At 37.4% G+C, this 15,374-nt stretch overlaps 1 protein-coding gene across 2 annotated transcripts in view; it reads left to right on the top strand.

The window, feature by feature from the left end:
• Nucleotides 1–15,160, top strand: part of SLC16A7 (solute carrier family 16 member 7) — a 151,216-nt gene extending 136,056 nt beyond the window's left edge. For both annotated transcript variants that reach the window (XM_054718919.1, XM_054718918.1), the window contains 3 exons: nucleotides 4,250–4,393; nucleotides 9,488–10,303; nucleotides 14,407–15,160. In XM_054718919.1, the coding sequence (XP_054574894.1) occupies nucleotides 4,250–4,393; nucleotides 9,488–10,303; nucleotides 14,407–14,678 (1,232 nt within the window). In that variant the 3' untranslated portion in view covers nucleotides 14,679–15,160. The remainder of the gene's footprint in view (nucleotides 1–4,249; nucleotides 4,394–9,487; nucleotides 10,304–14,406) is intronic.
• The last annotated feature ends 214 nt before the right edge of the window (nucleotides 15,161–15,374 follow it).

Below are 15,374 nucleotides of genomic sequence, written 5' to 3'. Positions count from 1 at the left end.
TGTATTTTTAATGATTTCAGAGCAGAAGGGAGAGAGAGAGAAGAGAGAGAGAGAGAGAGAGAGAGAGAAGAGAGAGAGAAACATCAGTGATGAGAGAATCATTGATCAGTTGCCTCCTGCATGCCCCCCACTGGGGATCGAGCCCGTAAACCAGACATGTGCCCTGAGCAAGAATTGAACTGTTATCTCTTGGTTCATAGGTCAACGCACAACCATCGAGCCACACCAGCCAGGCACAAGTCAGGCCTTTTGAAGGATAGTATCTTAGCCTTGCTGTTGTTGACTTTTTTCTGCACAGTAGTTAATAGCACAGTTTTATAATCAGGTGCCTTTGGGCTCATATCCACATTCTACCATTGATTCTGATGCGATCTTAAACAAGTTATCTAAGCACTTTGCACACCTCCGTTTTATCGACTGTTATGTAACTTTAATTAGGCAATTATATCATCAAATTGCCACACAAAAATCATGTAATAATTCACAATTATTAGCACACTAACTGCAAAGAGTAGTAACTCAATAAATATTGATGAATATTTGGCATGATGAATAATAGTATATATGGCAGCTACTTTCACAAAGCTTAGAATGTATGAACAAGATTCAAACAAATTAAATGCAGAGTAAATAAGTGTGTGTGTGTGTGTGTGTGTGTGTGTGTGTGTGTGTTACCAACTCTAAGTGCAACAGGAGTTCTAAGAGTGGGCAAACTCTGTAATTTATAAGAACCCACAGAAGCTTCCTTACCAGAATAAGTATCCTTTTGGTAAATATTAAGGAGCCATACCAAGAAAAACAGAAGTAGCTGACAGAAATAGCTTTCAGAAGACAAGGAAGTAGCGGAAATGCAGGTAACAATATTGAGATCCTTACACTGCTCTCTGGGGAAACTCTCCTATACACCTTCATAGTTAACATGCATGTGGCCATTAACTTGACACTAAAAATTCTTTGGAAAGCAGGATCAGAATAAATTAGTGGGTACATAGTCTGATTTAGATACAGTCTGATACTTTTGTGAATTTTTTTTGGAAATAAGATATTATTCTTGCATGTCATTTTTTATAACTGCTTGATGAGCAAATAAAACAAAATTTTTGATGAACAATAACTGCTGTACTTAGATATGGACTCAAATATAACTATCAGTAGGTACAGAGTTTCCTTTTTTGACATAACTAATAATTAAACATCATGATTACTTGAAAACACATGCTGAGTACAAACTTCCAGTATGATTGAATTAATAGATAAATGAATGAATGCGCTCAGAATATAATTAGGCCTATGATTCATCAAAAGGGGACACCTGGGAAGCTAGCTCATGCTTAATAAAAATCACATGTGATGAGAATCCGTTTTTGTTTTTAATTTTATATTTCTTGTTAGTAACAATAAACTAAGCCACTTGTAGGATAGAGAGAGATAATGGATGGTGTCGTTTTACATCTAATGTTAAGATGCCTCCTCAAGCTAATATTAAGCATTAAAAATTCTTTACAGTCCTAACCGGTTTGGCTCAGTGGATAGAGTATCGACCTGCGGAGTGAAGGGTCCCAGGTTCAATTCCCGGTCAAGGGCATGTACTTGGTTGCAAGCACATCCCCAGTAGGGGGTGTGCAGGAGGCAGCTGATGGATGTTTCTCTCTCTCTTATTGATGTTTCTAAGTCTCTATCCCTCTCCCTTGCTCTCTGTAAAAAATAAATAAAGTATATTTTAAAAAAAATTATTTACAAAATGAGTGTATTTTACTTTATATCATAATTTAAATTTTAACCCACAACTATTACGAAGTAGACATATTTTATGACATTTTATACGTATGAACTAGATTCAGACAAATGAAATGGAGAATAAATAATTGTGTTTGTGTGTCTGTGTGTGTTTATTACCAGCTCTAAGTGCAACAGGAGTTCTAAGAGTGGGCAAACTCTGTAATTTATAAGAACCCATAAAAGCTTCCTTGCCAGAATAAATATCCTTTTCGTAAGTATTACGGAGCCACACCAGGAAAAACAGAAGTAGCTGACAGAAGTAGCTTTCAGAAGACAAGGAAGTAAAAGAGTATGGAGCTTTGATTATTTCTAAATAATCACTTATGAAGTATTTTTTGGTCAGGAAAAAGATTATAGATGACTTTGTAAATATATCCCATATAGAATATCATTTAACTAAAGTATATAACTTAAAATAAAATTATTTGTTAAAATTATAACTCTTATTGCATATTGACTAATCCCAATGTAGAAACTATCTAAGCCACCTCAAAAAAAAAAAAAAAAAATTAAAAAAAAATGCCAGCACCTCTAAATGTTTTCTTTAGTGACTTCCTTTAGTTAATCACAGTGATGGGAAAAGCTTTGATTTAGTTATCCCAATATTTAGATATAATTATTTCACATACATTGCAAATTTAGTTGTAATTAACAGCCTATGTTCCAATTTAAGTTTACACATTTTGGGCAAACACAATTATAAAATGTAGTAAATCAGTTAACTCATTTTTTTAATTATCTATGCACCACATAAAAAATGCTATACTGAGAAGAGATCATTGTTATTAATCCAAGTAATTGGTCAGTGCCTTTGAATTTATTCTGATTGTCTAATCAAAGCATCCACCACAGTTCTTAATACAACTTCTTGATTATTTTTTTCTCTGGACTGGAATGTATTGAGGATTAACTCATCCTTGGCATGTGAAAACTGGCTCAAGAAATACTGTATTAAACTAATTTGAGTTAAGTTGAATTAAATTGAGTTAGTTAAATTACTTTAAGAAAAGTAGTGTCCCTAGTTTCAGATGAAATATAATTTTAAGTTAAAATGGAATGTCAAATCAAATCACTTACACATTGACAAGTTTTATAAACTAGTATGGATTTGCATTGACTCTAAGCCTCAATTGTTAAATTGTATATTATTTTTAATATTTATTTATTGATTTTAGAGAGATTTGTTGTTCCACCCATTCATGCATTCATTGGTTGATACCCATATGTGCCCCGCTAGAGATCAAACCCACAACCTTGGTATATCTGGCGAGGGCAGTTGTACCATTATTTTATAAAACACCACTAAAGAAAAAATGTTGTGCACAAAAATAAGATGCAGCACTTTATTAATATTTATAACTTTAATTTTATAATTACCAAAAGCACTTTTAAAGACATACTTAAATTAATTTAATCATTTTAATCACTCTTGAATATTTTATGCATACACACACAAATAGGACACATTTGCCAGAAAATTTACATTTAAAAAACTGAGCAAGGCATTTTAAAACCTTCTTTCTAGGCAGTATTTGGCTCTTCTAAATTAGTTTTTGAGTCCAAGTCCTTGATGTTCATGTTTAACATAAGAGATTGTTCTACTTGTCCATGTGGGAGCGTATTTTCAGGGAGAAATCCACCATTTTTTCTGGTAATTCCATCTATACTACTGCGCTCATTCTGCAAGTTTGGGCTGGTTCTTTCTTGGCCTTACCAGAATGTGTCAACAGAAAATTTTTCAGAAAACAATGAAGATTTCATATTCCGTTTTAAATGGTCCTTAACTGGTTTGATTGAAGTATTAGTTAATATGAGTTACCAGTATTCCTATTGTCCAACCAAGCCACAGCAATAACATACAGTTCAAGCATTCATGGGCCATGATAGCTACATAACTACCTATGACTGCACCCTGATAAACAGGAATTGTTCAGAGATCATCAAGTGTAAGACATCCTTATTTCTAATACAGTAAGATATAGAAAAAATCGGTGTCTTAGAATCAAAGAAACATAATATTAAAGAAAAAGTATAATGGATTCTAATTTAAAAATTGAACTCTAATTAAGAGCGTGAGTGTGTGTGTGTGTGCATGCACAGTATTCTAAAAAACAAAATTCTAACACAAATCATTTATATAATGGCTAGATTTTTGTTGCAAAAATTTTCCTGCATTTACTAAGATATTTCGACAATTTAGCTATATTTTGTCAAAAAACTTTTTCATCAAAAGTTGAATGACTGTGATCATAAACTATATAGTAAGTAGTTCTAAGGTATTATTTTATGTGCTTTTACATGTATGATTAAAGATAATCAGTCAAACTGATTGGAAAGTATTGAAGTCTTCATTATATGCTCTGTGTGTTTTTCTTTGATCATTAAAATGTGCGTCTCAGCTTTCAAAATTAACAATGTTAAAAATAAACGACCCAGCAACTGAATATTTCTTCATCTCATCTCTACTCAGGTCCCATCAGCAGCATTTTGGTGAATAAATATGGCAGCCGGCCAGTGGTGATGTTAGGCGGTTTGCTGTGCTGTGTGGGATTGGTCGCAGCCTCTTTTAGCACCAGCGTAATAGAGCTCTACCTCACTGTGGGGTTCATTGGAGGTAAGTTTTGTTTTCAGCTTACTATCTTAACACTCATGTTGTTCACGAAGCTCTCTAAAATACATGAACAATAGGACATTTTTATTGTTTTCTTTGAATTTTATTTTTATATCAGGTACGATCTTGAATTATTTTCATCTAGTACATTGAAATACTAGCTATGGAATGTCCAATCAAAATTATTTCAGGTAATAGGAAAAAAACAATTTACCAGATACATAATGCTCTATGATATAAATGTCAGAAACAAAACAGCATTGGCCTGTTTTTATCATTTTATCCTTCACTCTTCAGCCAGCTAAGATGGCAGACAGAAGCTTTCTGGCATATAAATAGCTTCATTTAAAAAAAAATGTATTTTTCATTGCTTATTAGTATTTACAATATCTGATGTTTCACATAATAGGTTAAAAACAGTGGCAAAGAGTTATTTTCTGGATGCACTGACTTAGCTTTAACAATAGAATTATTGTATTCTGTTTATGGTGGAGCTCTGTATTGTGGTGCCTCTTTGTTCCCTTCCTAAAAAGATTCTGGTTTAAAGCTCTACAAGGCACATTGGCTACTAAACACAAATATTTTCATATGACATCCATCCTAGTATTTGATTATAGTTGTTTCTTATGCAAAGTGTCTTTGGACTTAAACGGACCTGAATATGTACATTTGGAAAATACAATGTTTATTAACCTCAATAATAAATTGAATCAAACAAATCTATACTCAGTTTTAAGAAAAATTAGACTTCAATATATAAAGAAATTGAATATTTTTCTAATGCCCACAGATAACAAGGTAAACATATTTCTCTTTTTATTGTGATTTTAGATCAGTCTAACCTTGCACTCATGTGTCATGTGATGAAAAAAATGTGAAGCATTAAAGCCTACAACGGAGTGATGATAAATCCTTCTCTTTACTATCTATCAACACCCCTCTCTCTCTTTTCTTGATACGGTAAAACATCTTTTGTGAATGAGAGAATCTTATTCTATCTAAAAATTGCCAGAAAGGAGAGAATGCCATTTCCTTTGTGCTGAAATACTGTGTATTATATTTGACTATGGAAGTAAGGCTAAGTCTACAAGTAGATGTATTAGGGAAAAGGTGATTTGGGTATTACTGCACCACAAATAGCAACAATATTATACAGGTGGGACAAAAATAGCTTTACAGTTGTGAGTATGTGAAACAGTTTATTCTTGTATTATTATTTATTAATTACTAGAGGCCTGATGCATGAAAATTGGTGCAAGAGTAGGCCTTCCTTCCTCCAGCTGCTGGCACCGGCTTCCCTCTGGCCCAGGCTTCGTCTGGAAGGACGTCCGGAATGACGCCCGGAAGGACATCTGGTCTAATTAGCATATTACCCTTTTATTATTATAGATTGTATTAGTTTCCATACAAATAATTGCAAACCTTACTTTTGCCCCACCCTGTATATTATTCCAACTTCAATTCCATTCCTTTGGGTCTTGGAGGCTTTGATGCTGCTAGAGTCAACCATTAAATACACCTGTAAAAATTATCATAAGTTATTGTCAGCCAATCCTTTTTGGTATCTGAAATCAGACAAGTTTTTTAGAAACCTGACTCAGCACACATTAGCTGTGTGATCCTGGGTAAATTAACCTCCTTATGCCCCATTCTCTTTGTCTTTAAAATGGAGGAAATGATAGCTCTATTATTTGGGAGTTCTTGGGATGATTAAATGAAAAAGTTAACATAAAGTACAGAGTGCCCAGCATTTTATTACTGTTAAATAAATATTAGCAAATAATAATCATCACAATGTTGTTATATAATATCTTACAGTTCTAGAACTTAGTTTATTTTGGCAACCGTTATTTTTGTTGTTGAGGGAATTAGAGCTTAAGAAATCTAAATGTTTTGCCGAGTACTACACATAGGTAAGTAGTTGAGGCAGATTTAGATTTTTTTATTTCAAATCTCTTGCTTGTTTTGCCATGCCAGAATAGGAAATAGATGGCCACTCTCTCTTAAGGAGAACTTGGATTACCATCTGAAAGTAAAATTCCAGGTGACAGAATGAGGACTGAGGGAGAGGAGATGGCATAGGATAAAGAAACTTAGCACACAATTTCAAAACACAGTTTGGGCCCTGGCCAGGTAGCTCAGTTGGTTAGAGTGTCCTCCCTGTGAGCCAAGGTTGTGGGTTCGATCTCCAGTCAGGTCACATGCAAGAATCAACCAATGAATACATAAATAAGAGGAATAACAAATCCATCTCTCTCTCTCTCTCTCTCTCTCTCTCTCTCTCTCTCTATATATATATATATATATATATATATACATATATATAATTATATATATAATTGTCTCTGTGTGTGTGTGTATATATAATTATACACACACACACATATGTGTGTGTGTGTGTAATTCCTGGGTTTTAATTTTGGTTCTTCCACTTTCAAGCCACTGACCATAGGCTGGTCAGTTGGTCAGTTTTATTATTTGAATGTTAGGTCTCTTAACACTTATTCTACATATCTCGCAGGTACGGCAGACGGCATATGTAGAATCAGAGAGCATACTGCCCTGTTACTCTCCAAGCATGCTCTTTGTTCCTCCCAGTCAGCTTTTAGGGACCCTCCTCCTCATAGAAAACATTTCTATTAATTGTTTGCAATAAGTATTTGTACTCAGAACTGAGTGTCCCAGAAACTAAATACTTAACTAGTTGGCAGTACTGTCTCAATTTACATAGATTAGTAAATGCAGAATTCTGACTTCTGTAACTCCTAAAATAATATGGAATAATATGTAGGCGAAGAGTGAAAGAGAGGTAGTTTATATCAATCAATTTTGTGTACTTTTTAAACAAACTTTTTCATTACGATGGCTAAATAGTACCTTGGCGAGCTATAAGAAATAATAAATTTTCAAAGGTGATATTTAGCACTGCCAAGAACTTCCCTAGACAGCAGGGACTTGTGACTTATATAAACAACAACCTTTACTCCCTGAAATAAGACTATGCTTCAAGCCTCAAAATTATTTGCTTTTTAGTTAACACACACATGCATCTATATTCATGAAATGTGGAATGTGAGGATGGAGAGCATGAAACTAAAGACATGAATTTATTATATTTTATTATTTGCATGGCTTTGAAGAAATATCTCTGGGGAGACCTAAGATTGTTTATAAGTGACAAAATTTTTAGTGTGTTCAACTGAAAAACAAACCATTCATGTTTTAAATGCAGTCTTTCCCACAAGGAAACAAATCTATCATAAATATATACTAGAGGCTCAGTGCCCTCTCCCAGTCCAGGAGCCCTTGGGGGAAGTCTACTGATGACTTAGGCCCGCTCCCTGTCTCGGCCACCGCCACTGTGCTCGCCAGCCATGAGCCCGGCTTCTGGCTGAGCGGCGCAACCCTGTGGGAACGCACTGACCACCAGGGGGCAGCTCCTGCATTGAGTGTCTGGCCATGGTGGTTAGTGCATGTAATAGCAACCGGTCATTCTGCCATTGGGCTGAAACTGGCTCTCTGACATCCCCCAAGGGGTCCCAGATTGTGAGCGGGCGCAGGCCAGGCGGAAGGACCCCACCTGAGCAGGATCAGGGCCTGGGAGGGACGTGGGAGGTTGGCCAGCTGGGGAGGGACCGCGGGAAGGCTCCAGGGCATGTCCGGCCTGTTTTGCTCAGTCCTAATCAGCCGGACCCCAGCAGCAAGCTAACCTACTGGTTGGAGTGTCTGTCCCCTGCTGGTCAGTGCATGTCATAGTGACTGGTCGACCAGTCAACTGTCTGCCCCCTGGTGGTCAGTGCATGTAATAGCGAGCAGTTGAGCAGCCTTAGCATATCATTAGCATATTACGCTTTGATTGGTTGAACAGCCAACTGGACGACCGAATACTTAGCACATTAGGATTTTATTATATAGGATATATATGCATATATATATATGTATATATGTTTGTATATATGTATGTATATCTATATATGTATGTATATCTATATATTTATCCTATCTAATAAAAGAGTAATATGCAAATTGACCATCACTCCAACACACAAGATGGCCGCCCCCATGTGGCCAAAGATGGCTGCCCCCATGTGGACACAAGATGGCCACCACAAGATGGCCGGCAGGGGAGGGAAGTTAGGGGTGACCAGGCCTGCAGAGAAGGGCAGTTGGGAGGGGACCAGGACTGCAGGGAAGGGCAGTTGAGGGGGACCAGGCCTGCAGGGCAGGGCAGTTGGGGGTGACCAGGCCTGCAGGGGAGGGCTTTGGGGGCAACCAGGCCAGCAGGGAAGAGCAGTTAGGGGTGACCAGGCTTGCAGGGGAGGGCAGTTGTGGGAGTTCAGGCCTGCAGGGGAGGACAGTTAGGGGCAACCAGGCCTGCAGGGCAGGGCAGTTAGGGGCAACCAGGCTTGCAGGGGAGGGCATTTGGGGGCAATTGGGCCATCAGGGGAGCAGTTAGGCATCGATCAGGCTTGTAGGAGAGTGGTTAGGGGGTGGTCAGGCTGGCAGGCAGAAGTGGTTAGGGGCAGGCAGGAAGGCAGGCAGGCGAGCGGTTAGGAGCAAGCAGTCCTGGATTGTGAGAGGGATGTCCGACTTTCCATTTAGGCCCGATCCTACCAGGATCAGACCTAAACGGGCAGTCAAACATCCCTCTAGGGGTCCCAGATTGGAGCGGGTTCAGGCTGGGCTGAGGGACACCCCCCACCCCCCCCTGCACAAATTTCGTGCACCAGGCCTCTAGTGTAAATATAAAAGGAGATGAAAATCTGTGGAACTAAGTGATTGTAATTATAAGAATTAATAATTTTGTTCTAGTTTCAACCTATGCTCTGATTTTTGAAACATCAGTAAAAGCTTTTGGTTTTAATTTTGTGCTTTAAAATGAAAGGAATATGAAACCATCATACATATCAAGTGTCCAATTATGAGAAACTTTTTATGTGCCATTCTCTTTATATTGATGATTAACAAAAAATCAACACCTGCTATTGCCTTTTGAGTCCTGCCTTACCCAATTGAATGTATGTTTTGAAGAGTAATTTCTTTTATGAGTGGCATAATGTGTTTGTGTTTTTCTTTCTTCTGTTTTGTTCTTTGCAGGTTTAGGTCTGGCCTTCAACCTGCAACCCGCCTTAACAATCATTGGCAAATACTTCTATAAGAAACGACCCATGGCGAATGGTCTTGCCATGGCAGGAAGTCCTGTTTTCCTAAGTACATTAGCTCCTTTCAATCAGTTCCTTTTTAATACTTTCGGCTGGAAAGGAAGCTTCATGATTTTGGGAGGCATATTGTTGAATGCCTGTGTGGCTGGGGCTCTCATGAGACCCGTTGAATCCAAATCAACTACTAAGGCTCAAAATAAAATTTGCGAAACAGAGCTTGAGTCGCATGTGAAAAAAAGCCACAAGAAGCAATCAGTCTGGGAAAAAATTAATAACTATTTAGATTTCTCCCTTTTTAAGCATAGAGGGTTTTTGATATACTTATCTGGAAATGTCATTATGTTTCTAGGATTTTTTGCCCCCGTTATATTCTTGGCCCCATATGCTAAAGACAAGGGAATTGATGAGTACTCTGCAGCCTTCCTGCTGTCTGTTATGGCTTTTGTTGACATGTTTGCAAGGCCTGCAGTAGGATTCATTGCGAACACCAAACTTGTTCGACCTCGAATCCAGTACTTCTTCAGTTTTGCAATTATGTTCACGGGAGTGTGTCATCTCTTGTGCCCATTGGCAGAGGACTACATAAGCCTGGTGTTTTATGCTATATTTTTTGGCCTTGGATTTGGGAGTGTTAGCAGTATCCTCTTTGAAAGCCTCATGGACCTTGTTGGTGCTCAAAGATTTTCCAGTGCTGTGGGACTCGTCACAATTGTGGAGTGCTGTCCAGTTCTCCTTGGCCCTCCTCTTGCTGGTAAGATTTCTCATCAAGGAAAGCAAAAGGCATCAAATCAATAGCTATTGACTGAGATGTTCATTGTAATACATCACATGCCTTGTAATTAAAAAAATACTAATAGCCTGAAGGACTGAGCATGTGTTAATTTTAGGGTTTATTAGGTATTTTTGAACTTCATAATTAGTTGAATTTAGATCTAAATTTGTTTCAAACGCTGGACCTATGAACTTAAGAATTTAAGTTAAACTGGTAATTAGTAGCATAATGTTTAGATTTTTTACCCATATCAGTTGTTTTTGTGTTTTTAAAAATGTTTAATGAAAAAGTCATTTTTTAAATTTTATCATTGATGATAGATTTCTCTTCCATCTATATTAAAATTAGTCAAAAATTTAAAATAGCTCTCTCAAAAAGTCAGGATCTATTTTCTTATTGGTTATATTGATATGGAACTTATTACATGCCTAAGGGAAGAATACTTTTATAATACCCACTGATAGGATATACTAATATATATCCATGAAAGTCATTTTTATCAGACACTTATAGTTCATATTTATAAATTATAAAGACTACCTTTTAATTTTAAGATCTAAAATATTTTTTAATATGCTTATAAAAGCATCTGTGTAAATAGCCCAGTAAGGACACTAAGATGCATGTATAAGTTCATTTTGAAGTTTAGACTTTGCTTAATTTTTGTTTATAACATACTAATGTTATAAATATTAAATGCTTTTTGTGGACCAGAATTTTTCAGTAACCATTATATATTATTTTGGTTAATACTAAACTTAGGTATTCACTGAGATTCCTAGCCTGCCCCCTGGTGGTCACAGTAAATGCAGGGCTAAATGTAAAAATTTCATTGTATTTAAATCAGTTAATAAAAGGCTTCGTACATGACATTAAGGAATCATTTCGAAAGTGGGGAAATTTATCTTTAATTTGCTAACTTAAGGCACTTTGACTTTTTACCTTTTGCTTTTTCACTTGGGTAGGAATGAGGGAGTATTTGTGTACTTGCTGCCCACCACAGCTGTCCTCTAGTAAATTGTACAGTTGTTTTGGGTGGTGTATCCCTCAGCGTGGATGTACCATGGCACCAAAACAATTTTTAAAAAGGGTTAAAACCAGTCAGTATATTTATCAGCCAATTGATTTTATTTTATAAGACAAGTACAATTGGCCTATCTTTTCATACAGAGGCAGTTTTACCAAATGGGTTTTAGAAGCCTATTCATTAACAATAAAATTCTTAGTATAAACAAAGAAAACTGTTATTTCAGTAGCCATGGTGGGATGATAAAAAAAAAAAAAAGGTCAACCGATGTAGTGGGTGGGCTTTCGGGATGAAAAGGAAAGAATCTGATTTGGCTACTCCTCCTTGGGCTGAGAACTTTCCTAACATTTACATCTATTTCTGTACCCTTAAATGCTATTGTTTAATATTGCCAAACCATTGCACCAGTGATAGCTATGGCAGCAACTGACTTGCTGCTTCATGAAGCTCTCACACTCCAGCCATAATACTTCCACCTTTTTCATCCTGTTTCTGCCTCCTGCTGCCCCTGACAGACACTGCATGACTTTGAGGTGGGCTGCTTCTCTACAGCATTTGGCATCTCCTAGAGTGGTGTCTGGCACATTGTAGGCACTCAGTAAATACTTTTGAATGAATGTGTCCTGTTGTAGTTACTTCTCACACATTTGCTGCTGCTCCTGCTACTCTTGTTCGTAGAGCAGTGAAGGGTAGGGAGAGAATGATTTCTCTTTTTTGTCAGTCAAGTCTTTCACTGCTGTACTCACAGAGAACTGAAGCTTTAGTTCTAGAAATCATATATGGTTCCTTGATGATGATTAAAAAACTCCCAAAACATTTAGAAAGTAGGTTGACTTGGCAGTCCACAGTGATATTAACTCTGATGGGGCCATAGAACTGATGTTTATGTATTTTGAAGTGTAACAATCATTGTATAAAAAGAATATTTGACTTAAAGTCAGAATGGGAAATTAAATTACGCAGTTTTTGTTATGCTTATGTATGTGTCATATGTATTCAAATAAGCCTATTCCACCATTTACCCAATTAAAACAGGGAACCTTGTTCAAATAGTTAATTTCAAAAGTAACTAAATTTAACACTGAGCTACTGACTAGGTTTCAGTTAGAAGGATAGAGATTCTGACGAAACAAATAGGTGTATATCAGAATCACCTGGAATAAGCATATAAGAAACAACATGGGTTTGTGTCCACTCCATTTTGCTGGTAATAATTATCGTTAAGAATCAGGTGCCTGCAAAAAATAAAAAATAAAAAAAAAAAAAGCAAGAGGCAAATCTATGAATTGAACTATTTTTAAAAGTCAATAAAGCCTTCAGATTATATGGCACCAAGCTAGTTTTTTAATGTTTTCAATAGTCAAATGGAATAAACATTTTCTTTCTTTTTAAAAAAAAAACAATTATGTTTTATTGATTTCAGAGAGGAAGGAAGAGGGAGAGAGAGCTAGAAACATCTATGATGAAAGAAAATCATTGATCAGCCTCCTCTTGCACACCCCTCCTGGGGATCAAGCCTCGAATGGGAATCGAACCATGATCTCCTGGTTCATAGGTTGATGCTCAACCACTGAGTCATGCTGGCTGGGCAATATTTTTTCTGATTAGTTTGGCCTTAATAATTTAGATTTAGATAAAGTAAAAAATGTAATTAGCCACAAAAAGTGACATAACTCTTAACCATGAGATTTGGTGAAGCCATTTAAAGAACAGTTAGGAATATGAGATTCAGACAGTCCTTGATCAGACCCAGAGTCTGCGCCTCCCTGGCTGTGTAACCATGCTCAGATTACTTCCTAGTGCTCTTATAGAAGTCAATGAGATATTGCAGATAATAGTGTTTAGCCTAGTGCTGGGCATAGAGAAAGCATTTAGTAAACATCATGTCCTCTACGAACTTTATAAAAGCCTTTGGGTCTTTCCTAAAGAATGTAATGTTTCCCTCTTTTTTGAAAAGATAGGAAGTATGGAAAGGAGTGAAGCAATCTCAATGTGTCTGCTGTAAATAAACAGATAAATATATCTATTTCTGCATGAATAGATATTAAACATGTATTTATGAATATGCACTCCAAAGCATATATACCTACTTTGTCTTAATTGTACATTTTTATTGAGGGAAATAATGTTAAATAATTTTAATATACCAGTAATATAATGCTGCATGTGTACATTCATGTCTTTATTTATATACTAGAGGCCCGGTGCATGAAATTCATGCATGGGGGTGGGGGGTGTCTATCAGCCCAGCCTGCACCCTGTCCAATCTGGGACCCCTCAAGGGATGTCCAACTGCCCATTTAGCCCCGATCCCTAAACAGGCAATCGGACATCCCCCTCACAATCCAGGACTGCTGGCTCCCAACTGCTCACCTGCCTGCCTTCCTGATTGCCCCTAACCACTTCTGCCTGCCAGCCTAATCACCCCCTAACCACTCCCCTGCCAGCCTGATTGATGCCTAACTGCTCCCCTGCCAGCCTGTTTGCCCCTAACTGCCCTCCCCTGCAGGCCTGGTCACCCCCAACTGTTCTCCCCTGCAGGCCTGATTCCCCGCAACTGCCCTTCCCTGAAGGCCCAGTCACCCCCAACTCCCCTCCTCTGCTGGCCTGGTCACCCCTAACTGCCCTCCCCTGCAGGCTTGATCGCCCCCAACTGCCCTCCCTTGCAGGCCTGGTCCCTCCCAACTGCCCTCTCCTTCTGGCCTGATTGCCCACAACTGCCCTCCTTTGCAGGCCTGGTCTCTCCCAATTGCCCTCCCCTGCTGGCCATCTTGTGGTGGCCATCTTGTGTCCACAAGGGGGCAGCCATCTTTGACCACATGGGGGCAGCCATCTTGTGTGTTGGAGTGATGGTCAAGTTGCATATTACTCTTTTATTAGATAGGATATAAGTTATAAAAAAGAATAATTTTCATTAAATATTTAATATTAACTTAAATAAGAAATAGGTACGTACTGTGCCTATGGAAGAATTTATTAGAAAATTTTATTATTTATGGCTCTTTTATTATTTTATCCTAAAATATGTTTTTTGTTTGTTTGTTTTGTCTCTTAGGTAAATTGGTGGATGAAACTGGAGAGTATAAATATATGTATATAGCCTGCGGGGCTATTGTATTCCTAGCAAGTGTGTGGTTGCTCATTGGTAATACTATAAACTATAGAATGCTTGCAAAGGAAAAGAAGTTGGAAAAAGCAAAGGAAGAAACGTATAACAAGCCGGATTCCCAAGAATCTGAACCCTTGAACGCATCTAAACAATGTGTTGTTGAAGTCAAAAGCACGAGACCAGAAAATAATCCCTCAGAAAGAGAAACTAACATGTAGCAAGAATCACATCTCTGATTTCAGTGTTTATGACTTTTTTAAAAATATGTTTTTGTATTGATTTTTTAGACAGAGAGGAATGGAGAGGGGGAAAGAGATAGAAACATAGATGAGAGAGAAACACTGATTGGCTGCCTCCTACTGAGGATCAAGCAGGCAACCGGGCATACGCCCTGACCAGAAATCGAACCAGTGACCTCTTGGTGCATGGGACGACGCTCAACCACTGAGCCACACCGGCCAGGCCAGTGTTTATGACTTTCTTACGAGAACTTTTTTCCCCCTCCAAAATATTGGAAAGGATTTTAGTTTAAATAAAACCTCATAATGAATGACGGAGATGAGATTTCCCTCAATGTCAAATTTTAAATGTTTCCTTTTAAAAAAATATATTTTGAGATTATGCATATAAAGAATCCATGCAAGGGTTTTATTTTCATACATGACTCTGGTTGTGGTGATTAAAATAATTTCCAAATCTTCTAGTGACTTCCAGTCTTAATTATAGAGATCTGAATTCCAAACCCCTGGTTTAAGTAATTCTATAAGAATACCCTCTCCACATTTCATTTTTTAAGATATTAAAGTGTGAAATGGAACTAAAGGCAAATGAATTTCCACTCACAGTATCTGGAGAACAAAAGACAAATAAGTTCAAAAAGAACATTATCACCATACTATTTTTTTTCTTTTTAC

The sequence above is a fragment of the Eptesicus fuscus genome, chromosome 7 (assembly GCF_027574615.1).
Source record: "Eptesicus fuscus isolate TK198812 chromosome 7, DD_ASM_mEF_20220401, whole genome shotgun sequence".
NCBI lineage: Eukaryota > Metazoa > Chordata > Mammalia > Chiroptera > Vespertilionidae > Eptesicus > Eptesicus fuscus.
The sequence above is the reverse complement of the archived record's forward strand: the minus strand, read 5'-3'. Positions and strand labels throughout refer to the sequence as shown.